Below are 21980 nucleotides of genomic sequence, written 5' to 3' on the forward strand. Positions count from 1 at the left end.
GTTTCAGCCAGAGTGACAAAAAGGGATGTTCAATGTCTCTTCCTTTTAGCTGGAATAAATGTTCATTGCCTTAAACCAGGCCTGTGACAGACAAGAACCATCAAGATTTCTTGCTGCCTAACAGTAGCTCCTAGTACAGGTATAGATAGACAATTACTATGTAAAAAAGATTATTTAAAAAAAAATCTTTCAATACCTGGGGAAAATGAGCTCCTGTTTGGTTAAAAGGCTACATTGTTCTAATAACCTGCAGACACTGAAAGATGAAACCAGCTATTTACTACTTTTTTCTCTATTCCTCAGTGGTGTCCTACCCTCTGCCTGGCTCTGCTGCCTGTCTGACCTCTTAGCAAGCCAGTGCAGAAACCTAGCAGAAAGTTACTCAGTTTTTGTTGCTGCTGATTTAGTGAGACACATCCCCAGGGCGAGGAGTCACTGGAGGATGGGAGCCTCTGCCAGGGAAGGCAGGGTTGTGCTGCTGAGGAAGGAAATTGAGCGGAGAGGGGCTGGACCACTCCATCTGCTGGCACTGAGTCTTCACATCAGCTCAGCTCTCTTGTGGTGTTTGCTCAGCCTTAAAAGCAATATGTGCTTGGGGTTTTTTTCCAAACAACCAGAAAAAAAATAAGATCCCAAAATGTAAATGCATCCATGTAACGTTCTTGCCAGTTTTAATTTAACATCTAGTGGTACGGCATTTTACGTCAGCTGTATTAAGAACAATGTCAGGAATGCATCCCAGTCCTACAATGTTTTTTTCACCTCAGTAAAGCAAAAAATAGCTTAAAAGATAAGTGCTCTGGTAATGGTAAAGAACCACATGTTTCATTTAACCTTCATGCAATTAAGGTCTTGCATTCAAGAAAAGGATAGCAGTGTGCCTGCTTTTAGCAGCTGATACTGCGGCATTTCTAAATTATAGAAGACTCAGATTGAGAGGTTTTTATGCATAGTACACAATAACAAAATTCAGAGGCTAGATGTTTTTGAACAAATACTTTTTTTAAAAGTTCTTATTTTTACTCAAATGTTTATACATCATAAAAACTGTTGTGTTCAAACTAGCACGTTGTAGGAGTTTTTGGACACAAGCTCACATAATTTATAATCTTACAGCTGCGTTTTGATGACTGCTTGAATAACATTTTAAACAACACCATATTCTATGCATTTTAAGATATTATTTAATATCATTTAACAGGAGCAAATGAAGAGTTAGAAACATGTGACCAGGCAGCCTTGGTACACTCTGATGTTTACCCAATAAGCTCACTGAAGGTCATTTTCTTTACCACACATTACTATTTTCAGAAATCGTGACAAACAAAACAGTTGTCTCAAAAATCATTGAAATTTATGAGCCTTCATAGTCATATGAATAGCCTCACTAAGATTTTATTTATTTCTAGTTCTTTGACTTTGAAGGTTACCCATGTACCTAAGTAAAACAACTAGCAATTGAGAATTTCAATATAGGGATCACACACTGTTCATGAACCATCTGTGGTGAATTTTGTTTTGTAGGAGAAAGTCATTCAATAAATTTTGAACAAATAGATCTGGAACCATTCTTAACTGAACCCAGCCAATTTCTGGTTATTAAAACAACCCTAAAACTCTCATGCAATTTATTTGCTTTAAAGCATTTATTTTAAAATTCTGATCTCTAGCAATTCCCACTAAATTGCCTTGCACACTGTTTTGCTAAAGAATGTTTTGGAAAAGTAAAATATATTCTGTAATGCTCGTCCGATCTACTTGGGAAACCAAGTCTTTTCCACTCACACACACAATTATACATTGAATTTCTAAGTCCAGGGTTACAGCTATAATTGATCCAAAGATGTTAACACAGAATAACGCTTTAGAATAGATGTAAAAAATTACTAATATGTCCTAAATACAGTGTGCGTTGCCATTGACTGGTTAGATACATTCTCATTTCCTTATCTTACTGGAACAAAGGCACCACTTTCAGAACAAGGAAATAATGACATAGGATGGAGAATGCCTAGTCATATCATCTGCGCTAGGGTTTTGCTTCAGCGTTCTGCTCTTTAGCTGCTCCTGCTGTTCCTGTTTTGCATTTATCAAATCATGAGAAAAATGACTGAGGTGGAACAAATGATAAACAGCGCATGCATCTTCCTCTTGTGCTCTAAGAAAGTTGATATTTGAAGGCCTTTAAATAATACCTTCCACCCTCCTGCCTTTTTTTGTGTCTCTAATTGCCGAGTATTACTGAATAAAACCGCGCTGGCGGTTATTCTATAACACTTAAGAGTACAGGTAGCAGTTTGCTTTCAGATGTACCGTGGGACCCCTGCCTGAAGCACTCCGTCGGTGGTAGGTGCGCTGTCCTGACCCTGGCTAGACCCCCACCCAGCCGGTCCATCACTCCCCCTCCTCAGGGCAGGGAGGGAAAATACTACAGAAAAGCTCATGGGGCAGGATAAAGATAGGGTGACCATTCAGTAACTACTGTCATGGGCAACACAGACTCGTCTTGGGGAAAATTAATTTAACCTATTGCCAGTTAAAAATAGAGTAGGATGGTGAGAAACAAGGACAAAACTAAGAATACCTTCCCCCCCAGCCATGCCTCTTCTTCCCAGGCACAACTTCACTCATTTATTCCCAACTCTTCTACTTCCTTCCTGCCAAGTAGTGCAGGGGGACAGGGAATGGGGGCTGTGGTCAGTCCACAACAGCTGCTCTCTGACGCTCCTTCCTCCTCACACTTTTCACCTCCTCCAGTGTGGGATCCCTCCCATGGGATACAGTCCTTCATGAAATGCTGCAGTGTGTGTCCTTCCCACGGGCTGCAGTTCCTCAAGAACTGCTCCAGCATGGGTCCTTTCCACGGGGTGCAGTCCTTCAGGAACAGACTGCTCCAGCATGGGCTCCTCTCCACAGGCCACAGTTCCTGTCAGGAGCCTGCTCCTGCACAGGCTGTCCACGGGCTGCAGCTTCCTTCAGGGCATATCCACCTGCTCTGGGATGGGGTCCTCCATGGGCTGCAGGGTGGATATCTGCTCTGTCGTGGTCCTCCATGGGCTGCAGGGAGACAACCTGCTTCACCATGGTCTTTTCTCCACAGGCTGCAAGGGAATCTCTGCTCTGTTGAGCAGAGAGCTGGAGCACCTCTTCTTTGTCCTTCTTCACCGACCTTGGTGTCTGCAAGGCTATTTCTCACATTTTTTCTCACTCTTCTCTCTCACAGCTGCTGCAGTGTTTTTTTTTACCCTTTCTTAAACACATTATCACAGAGGCACCACCAGCTTGACTGATAGGCCCAGCTTTGGGCAGCGGTGGATCCATTTTGAAGTCAGCTGGAACCAGATGAATCTTGCATAGGGTCAGCTCCTGGTGTCTTCTCAGAGAGTCCACCCCTGCAGACCCCCACCCGCTGCCAGCACCTTGTCGTGTAAATGCAGTACAGAAGGTTTGTGCCATTAGTTGGGACCTCTGGGCCAGCACAGAAGGAAACAAAACAGGAAGTCAGATCCCTGTGTTAAGCCATAACTCTCTCAAGCTAAGGGTTTGCCTATTTCCTAAAAGCAGCAGAGAGAACTGTTCTCAAGGACCACCCATTGATATCATCAACAAGCCTAAAACCCCTTATCTCTTCCTTTGAGGCTAACACCTACATTTAAAAGCCAGAGGTATTAATTAGATATGTCACTAACTGTTGTTATGTTTGGTGCCAAGGAAAATATTAAAGAGCTTGTTCCAGGAGACCTCTTCTTCACATCCTCTCCCTCTTTTTTTTCTCCTCAGCTTTAATTTTGGAGAGGGTTCAAGGTTTTATAAACACAAAAATCCTGCAAGCATCCTTAAGGGCAGGTAACAGCTTCTCCTGAGGTATCTCATTGCACTGATGAATCACTGCCATGCACAGCAACATTGATTTCTTCAGAAAACTTCATTCTATATTTCATTAGTGCCTCATCCCATGTTCATCACTTTTTCTTCTTTATTTTCAGATATGCTTCTTGGTAGTAGTTTTCTGCTAGCTCCAGCGTGTGCACGCAGTATGGACCAGTGCAAGTTGTTTTCATCATGGATTGTTTTGTCCTGTCATGAAAGCCACAACAAATTTATTGCCTTCAGTGAGCAGGTGACCAGTTCCCACAAATCGCATTTCATGTTGAAATTTTAATTTCTGCCAAAACTGTAAGGTCTGAAACGTCAGCATTTCCTATGGAATAGAAATTCAAAATATCAGTCAGCTTTTATCCCAAGTGAAATGTATTTGTATAGTTGCCTGGCCACAAGTTCTGTCTGCTTCATGCTAGAATAACTTCCAAAGCTTAGGAAGTCGAGGAGGCAAGCGCTTAGCTCCTGTTCCAGCTCTATGGTTTGTTTGAATAGTCACGTTGCATAGGAATAATGCTTCTGACTTGCCATATTAGAAAGGCTGCAGCATTGGTTTGTAATAAGCCTTTATAAGAAACCCAACCCTAGGGCTGCAAGAAAGAATGTGACATTTTTCTATGTTAGAGTATCTTTCATTTTGCCAGTGGGATTCACAGCTATTTGCTGACCAGCGGAGGCATTTTGAAATTCAGGTACGCTGGGCTTCATGTTTCAAAATGCTCCATGCTGGCTGTCAGCTTCTTGCCCCCATCCCACCATGCTTCTGTTCCTGTTTTGTCTCTCTCTCTCAGGCCTATCCTGTCCATACCATCTTCAGATGTAACACTGTCCCTCAATACTGTTTCTCTGATGGTGGCTCTTCTTTTTAAACCAGCCAGATTACTTTCCCCTGGTTGCTCTCTGGTCACCTGAACTTAGGAGAGTTTTCAGGAATGCTTGAGAAAGAAGAGCTCCAAGTACTCTCTTTTAGTACTAAGTGCCACAGATTCATCTGCAGCTACCTATTGATGTGTTGCAGCACATTACCAGGGCCCTGGTCCACCAACCATGCAGACCACTGCCCTGTTTATCAATGCCACAGTTTTGCCTGGGCAGCATGCCCAGGGTGCTGGGAGGCAGGGAATCTGAGCATGGGAAAGAGAAGGCATTTGATTAACACACTTACTCCTGAGATGAAATAAGCATTTAAGAATGTCAGCTGGCCAAGGGGAACCCTAAAATCGACTGTGTACTTCATTGTATCACAAAGCTCACTGAGCATGGGCTCAGTGCTGTACTCCTGTTCTCACTCATGATCGCAATGTGATTTAACAGTACCATGACAATTCCAAAAATACAGAATCCACTTTGACAGACCATTTGTAGCTATGGAAATAGCAATATCTCTGACAATTCACTAAGAATTTTTTAAACAATTGTTGAGTGGGCATTCAGCTCTTCAAAGGAGTTCTAGTGAGCCACTGCAGTTAACATTAAAACAACTCTCAGGAAAAAAAATAATTCAGAAAAGCAAATCACTAAAACCTCTGCTAGGGCCAAGCATCACTGATCTGGCCGACACAAAAGCTGACATATTGATTAGGCCAAAAATCCTTCTAATCCACCACTCCGTTCCCTGTGGTACCGAGCAGTGAGTGCGTAGGAAGAGAGCAAGAACAAGAGCAGCACACGCCCATCCTTCCTCCAGCATCTGGCCACATGTAGCTTAGGAAACTAAGTCAGCAAAAGCAAATACCAGAATACTACTGATTTTGTATTCAACAATTTAAGGCAGATGTGGAGGTTTAAAAAGTTTACAATAGTTCAAAGGAAAAAGTGAGAGAGAAGACATACTATTTTATCTGCCTTGGTATTCACATTTTTTACTGCCTCTGCTCAAGCAGTGGAGGATCTGCATAGCCTGCACAGCCTGCCATCTCTCCGGTATGCCAAATCCTCTTCAAATATTTGCTTTTTAATCAAAAAATGATTTCAGCTGCTCTGTTTATTCTCTGTCTTTTTAAGAGCTCCCATTCTGCATTGGAGCGATGAAAGCCTACAGCACTTCCAAATTTATGATTGTATTTCTGAGCCACGTCTTTCAGCACTTTTTGCATTTCCTATTACAATTCACAGAACTAATTATGCCGCCAATCTATATGTATTTTCCAGTTTACAATTCACAGTAGTGTAATAAAGAACTAAGCAATCTTATCAGGTAACTCCCCTTGAAAAGAAGTGTACTGGTTCCTTGTTACAATTTAACATTGCTCTTACGAAATCAGTAATAGCGTTAGTCATTCTCAGGAAAAAAAAAAAGAAAAATATTGGTGATTTTGGTTATTGAAATTAGATAAAATCTGTTAGGAAAAAAAAGGAAAATAACAACTCGATAGCTGTGAAATTTGAATAAATATGAGTCTAAAACTATCTCAAAAGATGATTTAATACCTCCTCCTCTCTAAAGGTTAGCTGGATGTCTGGCAGCTGTTGTCTAATGTGTTATTAGCGAAGGTGATTCCAAACCAGGTCTGCTTCAGTGCTTTATTATTCTTATACTTGGATTTTTTTTTTCTAATATTTAACATAATTGTCCCTGAGTAAAAATGAAAGCCATTATTTCTCGTCCTACCTTTCATCATACATTGGCCTGTTAATCACCTTTTTTAGTAAATAGCTACACGTTCAGAGACATCTACAAGGAAGATTGGGCAAGGGATATAAAACAAATGCAGTTCCTCCACAAACCACATTTTCTAAGCTTCCTTTTGGTCTCGCTGACTTCAGGAAGAATTACTTTTCCGTCTCTGTCCCGCCACCACACTGGGCTGAGAGTTACATTCAATGCCTGATCAACACCAAGCAGAACAACATAATTGCCTTCTGTGCCTTTCATGGTATTCTTCAATGTATTTAGTTATTTATAGCATCATACTTGTGTTCCTGTTTATTGTAATTTCGTATTTTTCCCTTCAGCACTACTGCCTAGACAATTAGTCCCCATTTTGTATTTGTGCATTTGATGTCCTGGCTTTACAGATAGTACTTTATATTTTTATGAAATTTCTTCTTGTTGATTTTCCCAACCTATTCAATATTTTTAATTTTGATCCTGTCATTCAATGTGCTTGTAACTTCTTTCAACATGCTGTCATTAAAAACCTTTCATAAGCATCATTTTTATTCCACAGTTCCAGTTATTGCTACTTATACTGTTTAGCTCTTGAGGCAAAAAAACACCCATCTTCTTGCGTTTGTTCCTCCTACTTCGATAACCCCTTTTTAGGAACGATCGGTTAGTTTTTCGCTAAATTATACATTCTTGTGTGGGAGAGCATAAAAAGACACATTTACTACAAAATAACACACCTACTGTTTATTTCCCCTTCATCCATTAAACCAGCTGTCCTACCAAAGAATAAAATCAGATTATTTGACATATACTCTTGACAAATCTGTGTTGGCTGTTCATGGGTGATGCTGGATGTTTATTTGTAAACACTTCCTGTATTAATACTTGTTTTGTCATTTTGTTATTTATCTAATGGCTCCCTGGGTGCTGAGCTGAGCCTAATGGACACAGAATTTCCTCAGACCTCCTGCTATTATCCTGTCTGTAAAGGATAGTGGAGGAGGAAGAATAGGTAATTTTTTTTTGCATTAGGACCTCCACACATACACACACACATTGGTCTTTTAGGAACCCTCTTTATTTTCCAGGGAATCCACTGAGATAATTGTTGCTAATATTTTAAAGAAGGTATTTCTTTGAATATTTCTGAACAGAACTGAAAAATAGTCTAGAAACAATTTTCATTTGATAGTATACTGCATCTGGAAGATACAGATGCAAAGATGCATGATTTCTGAAAATACAGAGAATAAAAAATGCACAGGATCCAAGGGTAAGTTATTTTAGCACTGTTAGCTTTTTCTCCAGGATGCCAGTGCCTATATAACACATGCTTCCACTAGCTTCTATTTCTTTAAAAATAAGCATGCAATTTTATCCCTAGCTTTGAACTAGCAATACATAAAAAGATATTTTGTTTTACTGCTAATACCTTCGAAGTGTGAAAGACCTTAAAAATACTGCAGAGGTCACAACACACACATCTTTATACTGAAGGAGATTTTGTTTCATGTGTTTTCCTATGACTACATGCATTTGTGCTTGCTCATAAAGATCTGCTTTTAAGGAGATGTAGTCTTCATGTTCAGTCTTCTCCTCCTGCTGTAGCCATTGGCAAATATTAAACACGAAAGCTAGTTTGAGAGCAAGCAATATAAAAATGTTTCGCTTTGCTTCCCCCTGTACTTTCATGTTTTTCAAACAGAGTTTTTCCCATGTGTGTACAATTAACACTGAACAAGAGACACTCCTGTAAGGTAAGCGTATATCTGTCCAAACATATGCCACCAAAAATGAAACTAGAACCAGAGGCAGCCTTGGTCCTCTCTCTTGTGTTCAGTCTGGTTTAGAAAGACCAGGTATCACAAGGGATAAATCTACACAAGACCTTCCTCCAAAATAATAATAATAAAAACCCCCAGAATTTGAAAATTCTGCATTGTTTTTTACTATGTGTCTTTCCTGTTTCCCAGGCAACTTCAGGGAGAGAGAAAAGTTCTGATATATTTTTATATACATGTTGAAGCAAACGTAGGATCAATTCTTTATAATACAGTGGAATGAGAAGAACCTAAAGTTGCAATTTGCTATCATTAAAATCTGATGGCAACTTTGTGTCAGATAATTGACACAGGTTCATCCAGAAACAGGAAGAAAAAAAGGGGGCTGGGGTGGGGGCATTACTGCTCCCCCGGAGGAACTGCTCCTTTATGAATTCTCGGTGTCCAGCACAGGGCATATATATAACAGCGAAGCTACAAATAAATAAACCACCGCTTTTACGCGGGACTGCAAACACCGGCTGGCAGGACCGCCTCGGCGCTGCAGAAAGCCTGTAGCGCACGGGCGAAACGCAGCGGCAGCACGAGAGGCGGCACCGCCCGCCACGCCGGGAGGCGGAGGGACGGCACGGCGCGGCGCGGCACGGCACGGCACGGCAGCGGCCGCCTCGCCAGACCGAGCGCCTGGGGGTGCTTATTGCCAGCCTGGCTGGACTTTGAGGGCAGGCATTCGGCTCGGCTCGGCACGGCACGGCACAGCCGGCTCCAGGTACCCGCCGGCCCGGGGATATCCGCCCTCCCCCCTCCTCCCCGCAGCGGCCCGGCCCAGCGGGCGCCCCCCGCTGCCTGCCGGCCGCTGCCGCAAGAAGCTCCGCCCGCCCGCCCGGCCCGGCCCGGCCCGGCGGAGGCGGAGCCGCGCAGGACTTGCATCCGCCGCCGGAACAGCCGCCGCCCGCGCCGCGGCCATGGAGGAGTTTCACCCCCACAACGACGAGGTAGGGGCTGCCGCCCTCCGACGGGCCGGGGGGCTGTGCCCGCGCGGGGTGCGGGGCCCTCCGCCAGCCAGCCCCCGGGCTGCCTCCGCCGCCCCGGAGGCGCCCGCCGAGAGCCCGGCGGCGGGCGGGCAGCGCTGCCGGGGCCGCAGCCCCTGCCCCTGCCCCTGCCCCTGCCCCTGCCCTGGCCGGGCCGGGCAGGCTGGAGGTTGTAGTTTTGCAGGTGGGCTGTGCGCGGGGACCTCCCGTTCCCCGACCTGCGGGCACCCCCGGGGCCCGTGCAACAGCTGCCGGCTCCCCCGGGGCGGGACGGGGCTCCCTGGGGCGGGCGGGGGGCTTGGCGGTGCCCCTGCCTGCCTGGGGCTTCCCTGCGCCTGTTGCCGTTCTGGGAGCTGAAAGTTCCTGCGAGGGAAAGTGGGCGCGGTGTTGGGGGGTGCTGCCGCCCGCCGTGGTGCTGTCAGCCTGCGGCCATTTTTCTTGTATCACCCCTGGAAAATAAAACCAACAAGTGCTGGGCCCGGCCTAGCACTGCGGGGATCACCCTGCCAGCCAGAGCTGAGGAGCCTTTCCCTCCCCTTAAATTCGGGTCTCTAGCCACCAGTTTTCATGAAATAACCTCGTGGAAACGTTATTGTCCTTGAGGTTTCTGCCCTTGCCCATCAGGATGATGCGAAGAGGCAGACGGCACAATGGTACATGCCGTGTTTCCTTTGGAAGCCAAGCTAAACGCTAGCGAGCAGGAATGAGCAGAAAACAGGAGGCATTAAAACTTGCAAACTTCTCCTGCACTTTAGGAAGTTACTTGGATAAGCTGAAGACTATGGAAACCAGTCTTTTTGATAATGAGGGTTACAAAACCTCGTGTTACCATTTGGCACCAAGATATAACCCACAGGTTAGTAAGTCCGTGACTCCAGTGAAAACTAGGATTAAGACCCAGAGCAAAAGATTTGCCATTTAACTTTTTGTCTTGGAGAATATTCCCATGACAAGCATAGACAGCAGTGGAATTTAATCTTTACAGAAAGTATAAATTGAACCTGTTTCCAAGCTCACTGAGGCCCGAGCTTTTTGGACCCACTCAAATGTGACTAGCAAAACAATACTAAATAACATATGTATGGTGCCAGCGCAAAAAGATTTTAGAATTATACAAACAGACTACAGAATGCAAATAACCAGACATGGGGCCTGATCATTATGTGTTATTTAGAGTAAACCCGCATAATTTGTTTACTTTTCTATCAGTAATATTAATAATTGATTTTTATTACAGATGATCTTCAATGCTGATGAGGCCCACAACATAGTTAAGGAGGTAGGTGTTACCTAGCAGCTTTATTTCAAAGAAAATTTTTACCTTACCATGCACTATAGTGAAAACAGTTACTTTCATTGACCATCCCAGATAAATTCAAACTTATATGAAACTATTATTTATATCAAATAAAGATGGAGTTTCATTTGGAGCTGCTTTAAGCTTCATCAAATTGCTGTCTTCAACTACCTAAAGAGGATAAAGTAGGTGAGGGCAGAGAGAGCCAGAATTTGCATTACAGTGGAAAGACGCAGTCACAAGTTGCAAGGGAAATTCACTCCAATTTTACTTCTTTTTTCCCCTTTATCCATCTAGAGAATAGTTAATCACTAGAGAGGTCACAGGGAGAGCTTGTGGAGCCTCCATCCTTGGAGATTTTTAAAACTTGACTGGACAAGGCCTTGAGCAATGTGATCAAACTTGGAAGTTAGCCTTAGCTCGAGCAGGAGGTTGCATTACATGAGCTTGTTATTCTAGTAATGCTTTGTAAAACAGTTTTTACACAAAAAGAACAGGTTGAAAGTGAGTAGCCTGATGGTCTAAATTAAATACCTAGTAACTGGAAAGTGATTAATGAAGAGCCTGTGGCGTACAGATGCTGTCAGGTTTTTCAGGGGACTACTGTTTTGAGACAGGAATTCCTAGAGGGGCTCTGCAGATCCCTTCCCACCTGCCCTGTCTTGAAGGGGAAAAGCTGTGCTTTTAGAGCTGCTCCAGTACACAACTGCAAGCTCTTAGATGTCAGATAAATGACAATTCAACTCTTTATATAACTGTCCCTGCCTTCATAAGGCCAAATACGGTATGACAGAGTCTCTTTACTTTCACACCAGGTGCTGGGAGTAAAGCCAAGTGTTTCTGCATCTGATTGAAAGCTTAACCAGAGCCGAGGAGTTCTAGCACTGGGTACATTTCTGGAAGGACCAAAATCCCTGAGGGATCTTGTCCCTCTGCTATCTTCTATTCTGTTTTGTGAATGTTTGTTTCCATTGAGTCCTTTGTCCAGCTTTATACACTGTGATCAGAACTAATTGGGCTTTTTAAGATCTGGGGCACAAAACTCTTACGCAGCCTGTTAGCGGGTGGTTAGCGCATGGGATTCATCTTACTGAATCAGAGGAGAACGTAGTTTTATTTTACATACCTTTTCCAGGTGTGTCTTTCTTAACCAAATTCCTCATTTTAAATTTCTCAAATTTAAGAAGTATCCATCAGCACATAATTTGGAATTTCTTAGGAGTACAGAAAGCAATTTAAGAGTTACAATTAAGAGAGAAGGCTTTCCTGTGGGGATAGTGATGGATCAGGCTAGATCTTAGGAAGAATTTCTTCACTGAAAGAGTCATTAGGCATTGGAACAGGCTGCCCAGGGAGGTGGTGGAGTCACCATCCCTGGAGGTGTTCAAAAAACGTCTGTAGATGTGGTGCTTCAGGACATGGTTTAGCGGGCATGGTGGCATTGGGTCAGTGGTTGGACTTGATGATCTTTTCGGTCTCTTCCAACCTTAACAATTTTATGATTCTATGATTTTAAGTTTCAGCAAGGGTTGGCCAATTTGTAGCTGTGGGAAAATACGTAATTTTCAGGACGTTCAGGTACTTCTTGTGCTGCAAAATTCGGTCTTTCTCATCTTTTAAGCTGCGATATTCATTTCACTGTTGTGGCTGTGGCTCTCTGAAGATTTTGTTGTATTGCTCACAGGCTCTGAAAGGCTGGCCAGCCCAAGCTGACATGGTTGATTTGAGTAGTACCATTTCCAATTCAGTAGCTTCTGAAAGCCAAGCTGGAGTAGGCAGTCATTAGGAACAGTGGAATGTGTTAGTATCTTCATTGGTAAATAGATCCGTTCACTTAACTTGGTACTTAAAGCATATGGCTAAGGTCTTTCCTACAGGAAATGTTCGGTCAGAGCCTCATTTTTCTCCATGTAATAATGTGGTAAATATGTACTAAAAATAAGTTTCCGAGAAGGCTCATTTTACTTCCCATCCAGCAACTGATACCTGATGGCTCAAGTGATTTAAAGTAATCCCATTGCCAGACAGAATTCCTCAGATTATGCGAGACATTTTAAACCTCTACATTTTGAAGTATGTTTACTGTAACTATTTTTGTTCTCTTATTTTAGTGCATAGAAAGTGTTCTAGGCAAGGCAGATTATAATCACAACAAAGTCAACCAGTGGACTGCTGCTATAGTAGAACAGTCACTGACACATCTGGTAAAACTCGGAAAAACATATAAGTACATTGGTAAGTACAAGTAGTCATACTTTTACCACATACCATCACAATAAATAATTGCTGAAAGGTTAATTTGAATGCAGCATTATATTCAATAGAAAGTTTTAAACTGTAAACAAAGCAGAGCAGATACCTGAACTCTTCTGTTATACAGATTTTTAGGAATATGTGCGGTAAAACCATGGCAGTTTCACTTGGGCTAAGCATGTTAGCAACACTTAGCACGGAAGATGACACGTTACACCGTCTTTTCTGACTGTTAAGCAACCCAGAACTATTATATCAACTATTTGATATCAGTTTAGGAAATAGATGCTGTTTATCTTAAACAAAATTTTCAGTAGCATTAAGCTTCCTATAAATACAGACATTTGAAAGACTTTAGTTGTAGGCTAAGTCATGTCCCATTATATTTATATGCATATTTGTGGAAGGGAAATGGAAATAAGGACCAAAGTGGGTTCAACTTCTACTTACGTGAAGTGTTGATGTAATAGCAAGTGTTTGCACTCTGTTTTGTTTTGAAAGTCTTGGATTCAAATTGTCACTGGCTTTATGACCATCGCAGGTCAGTCTGGAAATGCTGCGTGTTACTAGAGCGTGGTTTCAGAGAGCAGTCAGCTGAGAGTGCGGAAACAACTCTCATCAAGTGCCACTTCTGCTGTACCTGTGAGGACAGCACCTGCAGTCCCATTCTGAGGTGCACATGACGCAAACCATACCTAAGCAGCTTAAAAGATAAAACCCATAATCCTATTAGCAGGCATCTTGTTAAAGCCATTGTCTTTATGCGAGTAAAAATAATTGTGAAATGAATACCAAGTTTTTGAGGAAAATACTGAGGGCAAGAAGGTAGTCAAAAAAGGTTTTGACTTCGCTGAGTGCTGCCTGCCAGCCATATGAAAACATAATGCAGGCTTGAGTTCAGAAGTACTGGATGATTCACCTCTTTTAATAATGAATTCCTTGATTTTATGACTGTATCTTGCAGTAACTTGTGCGGTGATGCAGAGGAGCGGAGCTGGTCTTCACACAGCAAGCTCGTGCTTCTGGGATACCACAACTGATGGTAAGTTTCCTCAGCCAAATTAAAAATTTGTAGTAAAAGAAATGTTACTTATAGCTCAGCTGTAATAGTTAGGCTGAACGTTTTCAAAAGTGACTGCAGAAGCAGTAGCTTCCAGGATTAGATGCTTGTTTACAGTCCCAGCAGAAATACTTTGTTAGCAGTCAGTGCCTGCATTAAGAGCGATTGCTTTGTCAGTTATGAGAAGCAGGAGTAGAAATGCCTTCATTCGGAAACGAGTCAAAACATTTAATCCTCATCAGTAACCATAGATGAGTTGAAGAGGCAGTGAAACGTTGCTCACAGTAAATGCAAGTAGGTAGTCCTAAACATATCTGCCTGTCTGCTGTAAGGGGACAGTGCTACTTTGGAGGAGAACAGAACTTGGTAAAAACTAGAAATAGCTTGACTAACAGTAGGTGTTTAAGTTGCCCAGGCTTTGGATGCATTTTATTGCTTCTAAATTAGTTCTGAATGCATTTTTCCCAGGTTCAGAGTATCGTGGGGAAACAAGGTTAACATAATTTTATGTCTGTCACAGACTCAGAAAGGTGTTTTGAGAAGAGGGTACCAAGATTTAGCTTTAAAATAGAGATGGCATTAGAAAGTCAACCAAGGTTAAAAAGAAAAAATCCATGAAGTGAAGTTAAGTAAACAAGTACAGTTTAATCTTCATGTCTTGGCTTGTAAGGCACTGATACATTGATACAATAGAAGAGGAAAAATACAGAAAGTAAATACACTAGAATGTATTTGATCCAGGCTTTTTTCTGATTTCTTGTCTGATTATCTTGCCAATTTCTGTATGAGATTTTCAAGGATTTTTGCGATTCTAGCATTTAAAGAGAGATACTGAAATTGTTTTCCTGGAAACTGTCTTAAGCATACAAGGTTCATGTTAGGTAGTAAACAACGTACAAGTTAATGAAAATATTTTGAAGAGTGTAGTCTATTTATAGCCAAGATGACATAATAGTACTTACCTTAAATCATAGCTGAATTATTCATTACTAATTTAACATAATTTACACTGTGATAAAGTGAATGTAGTAAAGACACTGGAATTCTATTTTTATTTTGTAATCTCTTCTAGGAACCTGCACAGTGAGATGGGAAAACCGAACAATGAACTGCATTGTCAATGTGTTTGCTGTTGCTATTATCCTGTAGCTGACTGGAAGATAAATATAAGCAACACCGAAGCCTTTAAAAAAAAAAAAATCATCCAAACAGATGGCTAAATATTTCAAACCATTACTTGTTTTTGTATGAGGAGCATACAGAAGTTCTCTACAGAGAGCATACAGTGTAAGCCAGTTCTCATAGATTAATTATCTGAAAGCTAGCAAAAAATTTACAATACAGATATGTATCTATCTAAAGAGAAAGTTTTACTAATTTAAATATTCAGAAGTATGTTAATGAGAAGATGCCACAAAGATCAATACTGTTTATATCAAACCTAATATCAAAGATATTTTATTCAAGAGGAACAAAACACATCAAATCAAAGGTCAAAGGGCAAGCAAGGCCTCTCAGGATTATGGTGCATTTGGGAACAAATTATGAACACAATTTAGAGTGGATATACTGTAAACAATACTGGTGCTTCATGTTTGATTAAACAAAGCTATCTGTCACATTGAATGCTGGTGCTTGTGAAATTGCATGAGCATCACGTTCCAGTCAAGCATGAACATTTACATTGAAGTTAAATCCAGTTAAGCTTTTCCCCTGGAGGCAGAGGATGACTTCACTGGGGCAAAGGTGAAACATACCTAGTCCTAGCAGAATTCTAATTTCTCTTCAGAACGAAGAATATGATATTTGTTATCGATGCAGGGAAACATGCTGGGGGTCAGACATCAGTCCTTAATTCATAATTTATAAATCTGAAACCATTCTGAAGGTACTTAAATTTTATTTTCTTCCACGACTGTGGAATTTGTGACAAGCACTTTATTGATTCCTCATGCAAGCAGCTAGGAGCTAGGGCAGTAAGACTGGACCCACATTACTCCAAGTAGGATTAAAGTGTTTGGAGAGAAGGCACGCACATTTCTAGAGGCTCTTGTCAGCTTTGAAAGCATTTATCTTAAAGCAACATATCTGTTCTTTATAGGAGTGTTTCTGATGTTCTTTAAGTCTAGAATTGGATCTTTGTCCTATGAAATAATGCAGTTAAGTTTTAAGCACTAAGAACTCCCCTCCTGTAAAGATTTATGCAAGTTCTTAGCTTTGCTCATCTGATGAGTCTTAACTTGAAATATTCCATGTGGAAGAAAAGCATTTGCACGTATGCAAGTATTTGCTGGATTGGGGCCTACATTTTTGTTGATTAATGCACAAATTATATGATAAAGAGATGCATCAATACCAAAAATGCCTAAATGACTGCTGCCACTAAGTGGCAGCTACATTAAGTTGTTTTCTCAGATGCTGCTTAAGGATATAATTTTTTCTTTATTACTGCATGTCTTTGGAAGAGACTGGTAACTACCTAACAGCTGCTGTAAGGCTGTTTTGGATTTTAACAAATGAATATTAAAGCACTATTACACAGTTTTCTTTGTGTTTTTTTTTTTTTTCAGATAACTGACTATTAGGGCATATAGCAAGTGTCCTGTACAAAGAACAAGCTAAAAACAATTTCATTGCTTAAATTGTGTATGCATACAGCTAGTATGAGACTACAGAAGGAACATGTGTATGTGTAATTCACCATACCATTCAAAATCTCTTGCTTTGCAGACAAGTAGTGTTCCGCTTTTACCTAAGTGCAAGTAAAATTAATACTGTAATATTGCATTTGCCTAACAGGCAAGTGTAGTGTGAAGATGATGTATGTGTATGTTGTACTGACCTTCAAATGTATAACAATTTAACGTTAGTTGGGTTAGGACTGCAATTTCTAAACTGGGTGCCAGCATCCAAGAGCTGAGTTGTGGAACTGACAAAAATGCAGTAGTTTCTTTGGTGTTAGGGATTGCGCAAAGTGAAAAAATAAGTGGGGTAGCAACTGGAAAAAGAATTGGTATCATTGATGAGGGTGGCATAAGAAGTGGGTGATTAAAAATAGTGGTGGCTGTTATCCCCTTTTAATGGGCATCTGGGTGCCATGGTCAGAAGAAATATTCCAAGTAGCCACTTCTAATCTCATTTGGTATTTTTGCTTTACTTGAAAACAAGATGCACTGAGTAAGGCTGTCAGTTTAGTGAGGCTTGGTGAAGTTTCTGCTGCAGAAGAAACCTAGAAAATACTGCTTAATTGTAAGACTGCTTCATTTTTCTTTCTACCAAAAAAAATAAAGTTTTGCCTTAGTTGTATTTTTGCCTCGTGTTCTTGATCAATATAAATAGGAACTGACAAAAATATTCCTTTCACTTTCCTTCACTTGTATACAATAGTGAAGACTTGGGAAATTTATTGAAGTTGTGTGTGCATTTTGGAGATGAGACCTTGTTAAAGGCTAGTTCCCAGACTTGGCCTAATTTCTTACACCTCTTCTCTACTCAGACCTCGTCCTCTTACTGTTTGTCTTAATGCTGCAAGTTAAAGTTTTGCTACTCCAGAAAACTTATTATGAAACTATGGGAAAAGTATTTTCATTCTGCATCATATCCTAGTGAATTTAACTTCTTTCCCATCTTTCTTTTCCCCATCCTCTGTGGGTATAAACAGCTACTTGTATTTAATGTAACTCTCAAAACAAATGCTGAACACCTTTAGTTGCTTTTCCAAGTAGTTTGTTTTCAAGGATAAAACTATGAATTGCAGAAAATGAAAACCCACCGCAACTTTTCAACAGTATTTTGTATCGATATAATGTTTTCTTAGTTGTTGCAATCAGGGGGATGGGTTATTGTTAACAATGGGGGTCTTATTAATGGGGCAGAAGAGTTTGCATGAAGGTAGAGCCCACATATATGGAGCTATATGTTCCTACATACAATTTCATGACAAAAAACACCTGTTACTCTTCTCACATAGATTTTGTTAATCTAAACAGAAAAGTGTGAAAGGGAAAGTAAGGGACAGATTTATTACTATCCTTTTCAGTGCCTGCCAGATGTCTGTCAGTAACTTGTAACCTTTCTGGTGCCTTCCCATTATACTCAACTTGATCAATGAAACAAGTACAAATCCTAGTATGTTCAATTTAGATTCATGCAATCTAAAGCACTTCACAGAAGCCACTGAAACCCCAGCTTGTAGCTAGCCTATTTAGAGTTGGACATGAATGTCAGAGCACTGATATTTTAAATACACCATAAAAGAGAGAACGTTAACTACTGGTAGCCTATATGCATTAGTACAGTAGCTGCTATATAGAGGAAATAGTGTTTTGTTCTAATACAGACAGCAGATCCTTCAAAGAAGAGTGCAGCAGATCCTGTAATGAACAATTCTTACCTGATTATTGGGATGCGCCTTGCTGCCTCCTGTACTATCTGAACAGGTTGTTTTGTTCCCGTTTAATTCTGAGAGGGATCTTTTAGCACAGTCACGGTATGACACAAGCATGGAGCCAGACTGCACCCCCCATCAGAATATCCTGAGCCAGGGAGTTCTGCCTGTGTGTCTTCAGGACATTCCCAGCTCAAAGCCAGCACCTGCCTCGCAGGGAGTACCTGAGTTTAGATGTGGTATTCTGTAAATGCGGCAATAGACCCAGTTGCAAGGTGGCTCCGAAGCAATGCAGTCACGTTTACATTGTGTTGCACATGAGCTGCTCTAGCCCGTTGGGTCGATGCCAGGTAAGGGGCCTGTGGACATTGGCTTGTGGGTGGAACAGTTTCTCTCTTCCCCCCCGCCAATGGAAAGACAGCTGCAGCCAAACACCGCGTGCCCAGCAAGGGAGGTTTTTCTACTCTGATGAGTCTAAATCACTGTCGAAGTAACTGGAGGTTTTAGCTCACATGTTCCACAAGCATCTGTTTTCAAACACAGGAAACATACTGTGACAGCAGCTTCATTTGTTACATCAAAGTCTTCTAAAAAGGAACAGAGTAGTGCTAGAGTGACAGCTACAAACACCCCTGTAACTCCCATCCCACCGTTTGACCTAAAATGATTTGAAAAGGAGGATCAGGGTTACAGAAACACACCTCACTGGTCATTATGGTTTGTGTCAGGCGCTTGCAGTTACTCTCTCATGCAAAGCTACCGAGGCCACGTAGCACGGGTGCATGAAGGAAAAGAGACAGAAAGGCAAGTTTTGTAGTGACACTACCATTTGAAATAGGTGGTTTTACCATATGTGTAAGTTAATTACAGAGTTTGTAATCTATGCTTATGTAGCTTCACAGCATAGAGACTACAGAGAGTTCAGAATCAGAGCCACTAAAATCCCCCATCTGCAGGGGAAGGGGGCGAGATGGACTAGCTGGCTTGGCTGCAAGAAACTTAAAACTTCTTTCTAGTCAGCAGGTTCTCCTCCTCATAGGCCAGTACTGGATATAATTAGAATAATTTCTGAACAGCACCTCCTAAATCAGAAACATCATCATACCTGCAGAACCCTCCATCATATCTGTAAACACCTTAGGAAGAAATTAAACATTCTCTGCTATCTGTTTTTGTAGAGTTTACTGAAGTTTTTGAGGCAGCCTTTATTCAGTGCTTGTTTATTACCACCTGGGTAAAATTAGAGGTTGGGAGAAAGAGGGGTGAATGAAATTAAGTCCTTGTTTGACAAAAAGAAGTGTGTTCTTTCTATATATAACTTGTCACATGCACACATATATGTTTTATAAATATGTTCATCCCTTTTGTTTATCCATTTCCCTCACAATTTTGAGTCATATGTAGATAATTTTGTTCATTTACAATTTCATCTCTTGTTGCTTATTTCCACTTCAGCAATGTCTAGGTATCAAAACAAGGTCTCCAACAGCGTTTGTACAAACAAATGTCCTGGCCAGAGATAATAGAATTCAGCATTTAGATATTAGCCAGCAGAAGTGAGAGGGCTAGATAGCAGCAAGGCTATGACTGCCTTTATTGGTACTCACAGCACTCAGCTTGAGGCAGTCATGGCCTTATCCAAGATCAGGCAATAATTTTGGGGGCTTGTTTTCTGTGTGAGCTTCTACAGTGGCTGTTGAAACCTACTCTGACCAAATCACACAAGAATCTACTGCAGGGTTTTGAGTGATGTCATTTGTTTGTTTGAAATGTCTTCAAAAATATGTAAGGACCTCGCAGATCAATGCTGTAATAGCTACATAGTGTTCATGCCCGAGTTGAACATTTTAGGAAATTAATCTTAAACAAACTGTAACCACAGCTGTAGCTAGATGGTCTGCTAATGTTGTGAACAAATTATCGTCGCCTATTTCATGGCACTCATTACAGGTCCCCTGAATGATAATTGAAATGATTGTTAATAGGGAACAACTTTGCAAAAGCTGGCTTTGGAAGGGAAGAAACTGAGTAGTTCTAAGGTTTAGATCTGGATCAACTGAAGGCCTAGGGAACAGTGCCGAGATCTTCCAAGCTCATCTCTTTGTACCGTTACTTTGACATCTTAAGCAAGCTTATGCAGTTGCCTTGGGGGGGGCCGGGGGGGCCAGGGGGCGTGTGCAAAATTTTTGCTTCATTTGAGTAGCAACTGGTAAATACATGCTTTCCTGTTTGGGCTTCATGAACTGCTCCCCCTGAAGCAAACACAAACCTCTCCGAACGTGCAGTTCTGCTGCCTCTAGGGGGGGACACAGCAAGCGCCGGTGCCGCCCTGCGTTTAATTCACCCGGGCAACGCAGCCTTGGCGAGTCGGCCTTGAGCCGAGACTGGACGTGCCCGCCCTGGACCTTGGGTGCGTACTCCAAGCTGCCACCCCACACTGATGTCCCAGTTACAGTAGCTTCATGGCAGTAAATACGGAGCTGGCTGCGTTAGAGCTGGAGCACACACTGGCCACCCGCGCCTCCGCATTTCAAGGCAGGCGCAGCCATCCCAGCCGCTGGCATTCAGGACTTTGCGAGTCTTTGGGTGCCACGCTCCTGCAAGGCAGCCAGGGACGCGGCCCCCTCAGCCATCCTCCTGCAAGGGAGCCAGGGAGGCGCGGCCCCCTCACGGCTCCGGGCGCGGCGGGGCCGGGGCCAAGCCGAGGGCCGCAGCCGGCGGCAGGTGGCGCCGTGGGAGGACGCGGCCGAGCTCCCCGCAGCGCCCCGGCCCCGCTCGGGCTCCCGTGACGGGACGGGCTGTTCCACCGCCGGCCTGTGGGAAGGCGCAGCCACCGGGCCTGAGGAGAGCCGTCCCCGGACGTCTGCCCCGTGTGCGGGGCCTGTAAGGCTCCGGCGGGTGGCGGCGGGGCAGCACGCCCACAGCCGGCGGCAAGCCCGCCCTCGGCCGGGGCGCTGCGGGGCGGGGGGGTCGGCCTGGCCCGGCGCTGCGCGGCGGTGGCTCAGGCGGGGGCGCTGGCAGGGCCCGGGGCTGAGCGCTCGACGCTCCCCGGCTCCCCTGGCCGGTCACGGCCCGGGCACCCCCGCCACGGAGGAAGGAGAGCGCGGCCTTGCCGGGCTGGGCTGCGGGTGGGAACGGGCCCGTTGTAAGGGGCAGCACCGCTCCCGGGGTGAGAGCAGCCCCACGCAGCTGCCTTTCACCGCCCCGTTACAAAAACCCGGTGCTTCCCTGCCTGGGGGGCTGGTTGGCAGCTGCTGCCGAGGGGGCTGGCCTGAAGGCTCTGGAGCACAAGTCTTATGAGGAGCGGCTGAGGGAACTGGGGCTGTTTGGTCTGGAGAAAAGGAGGCTGAGGGGAGACCTTGTCTCTCTCTACAACTACCTGAAAGGAGGTTATAGCGAGGTGGGTATTGATCTCTTCTCCCAGGTAACAAGTGGTAGGAAGAGAGGAAACAGCCTCAAGTTGTGCCAGGGGAGGTTTAGATTAGATATCAGGAAAAATTTCTTTATCAAAAGTGTGGTCAAGCACTGGAACAGGCTGCCCAGGGAAGTGGTTAAGTCACCATCCTTGGAGGTATTTAAAAGACATGTAGATGTGGTGCTGAGAGAAATGGTTTAGTGGTGGACTTGGCAGTGCTGGGTTAATGGTTGGACTCGATGATCTTAAAGGTCCTTTCCAACCAA

At 43.0% G+C, this 21980-nt stretch overlaps 1 protein-coding gene across 1 annotated transcript; it reads left to right on the plus strand.

Moving 5' to 3' along the window:
- The first annotated feature begins 9134 nt into the window (after positions 1 to 9134).
- Positions 9135 to 17218, plus strand: DYNLT3 (dynein light chain Tctex-type 3). The gene is made up of 5 exons (XM_068424954.1): positions 9135 to 9266; positions 10540 to 10581; positions 12711 to 12834; positions 13817 to 13894; positions 14985 to 17218. The coding sequence occupies exons 1-5, from the start codon at positions 9237 to 9239 to the stop codon at positions 15059 to 15061; spliced, it is 351 nt and encodes a 116-aa protein (XP_068281055.1). The 5' UTR covers positions 9135 to 9236; the 3' UTR covers positions 15062 to 17218.
- The last annotated feature ends 4762 nt before the right edge of the window (positions 17219 to 21980 follow it).

Source organism: Nyctibius grandis, chromosome 2, assembly GCF_013368605.1.
Source record: "Nyctibius grandis isolate bNycGra1 chromosome 2, bNycGra1.pri, whole genome shotgun sequence".
Taxonomy (NCBI): Eukaryota; Metazoa; Chordata; class Aves; order Nyctibiiformes; family Nyctibiidae; genus Nyctibius; species Nyctibius grandis.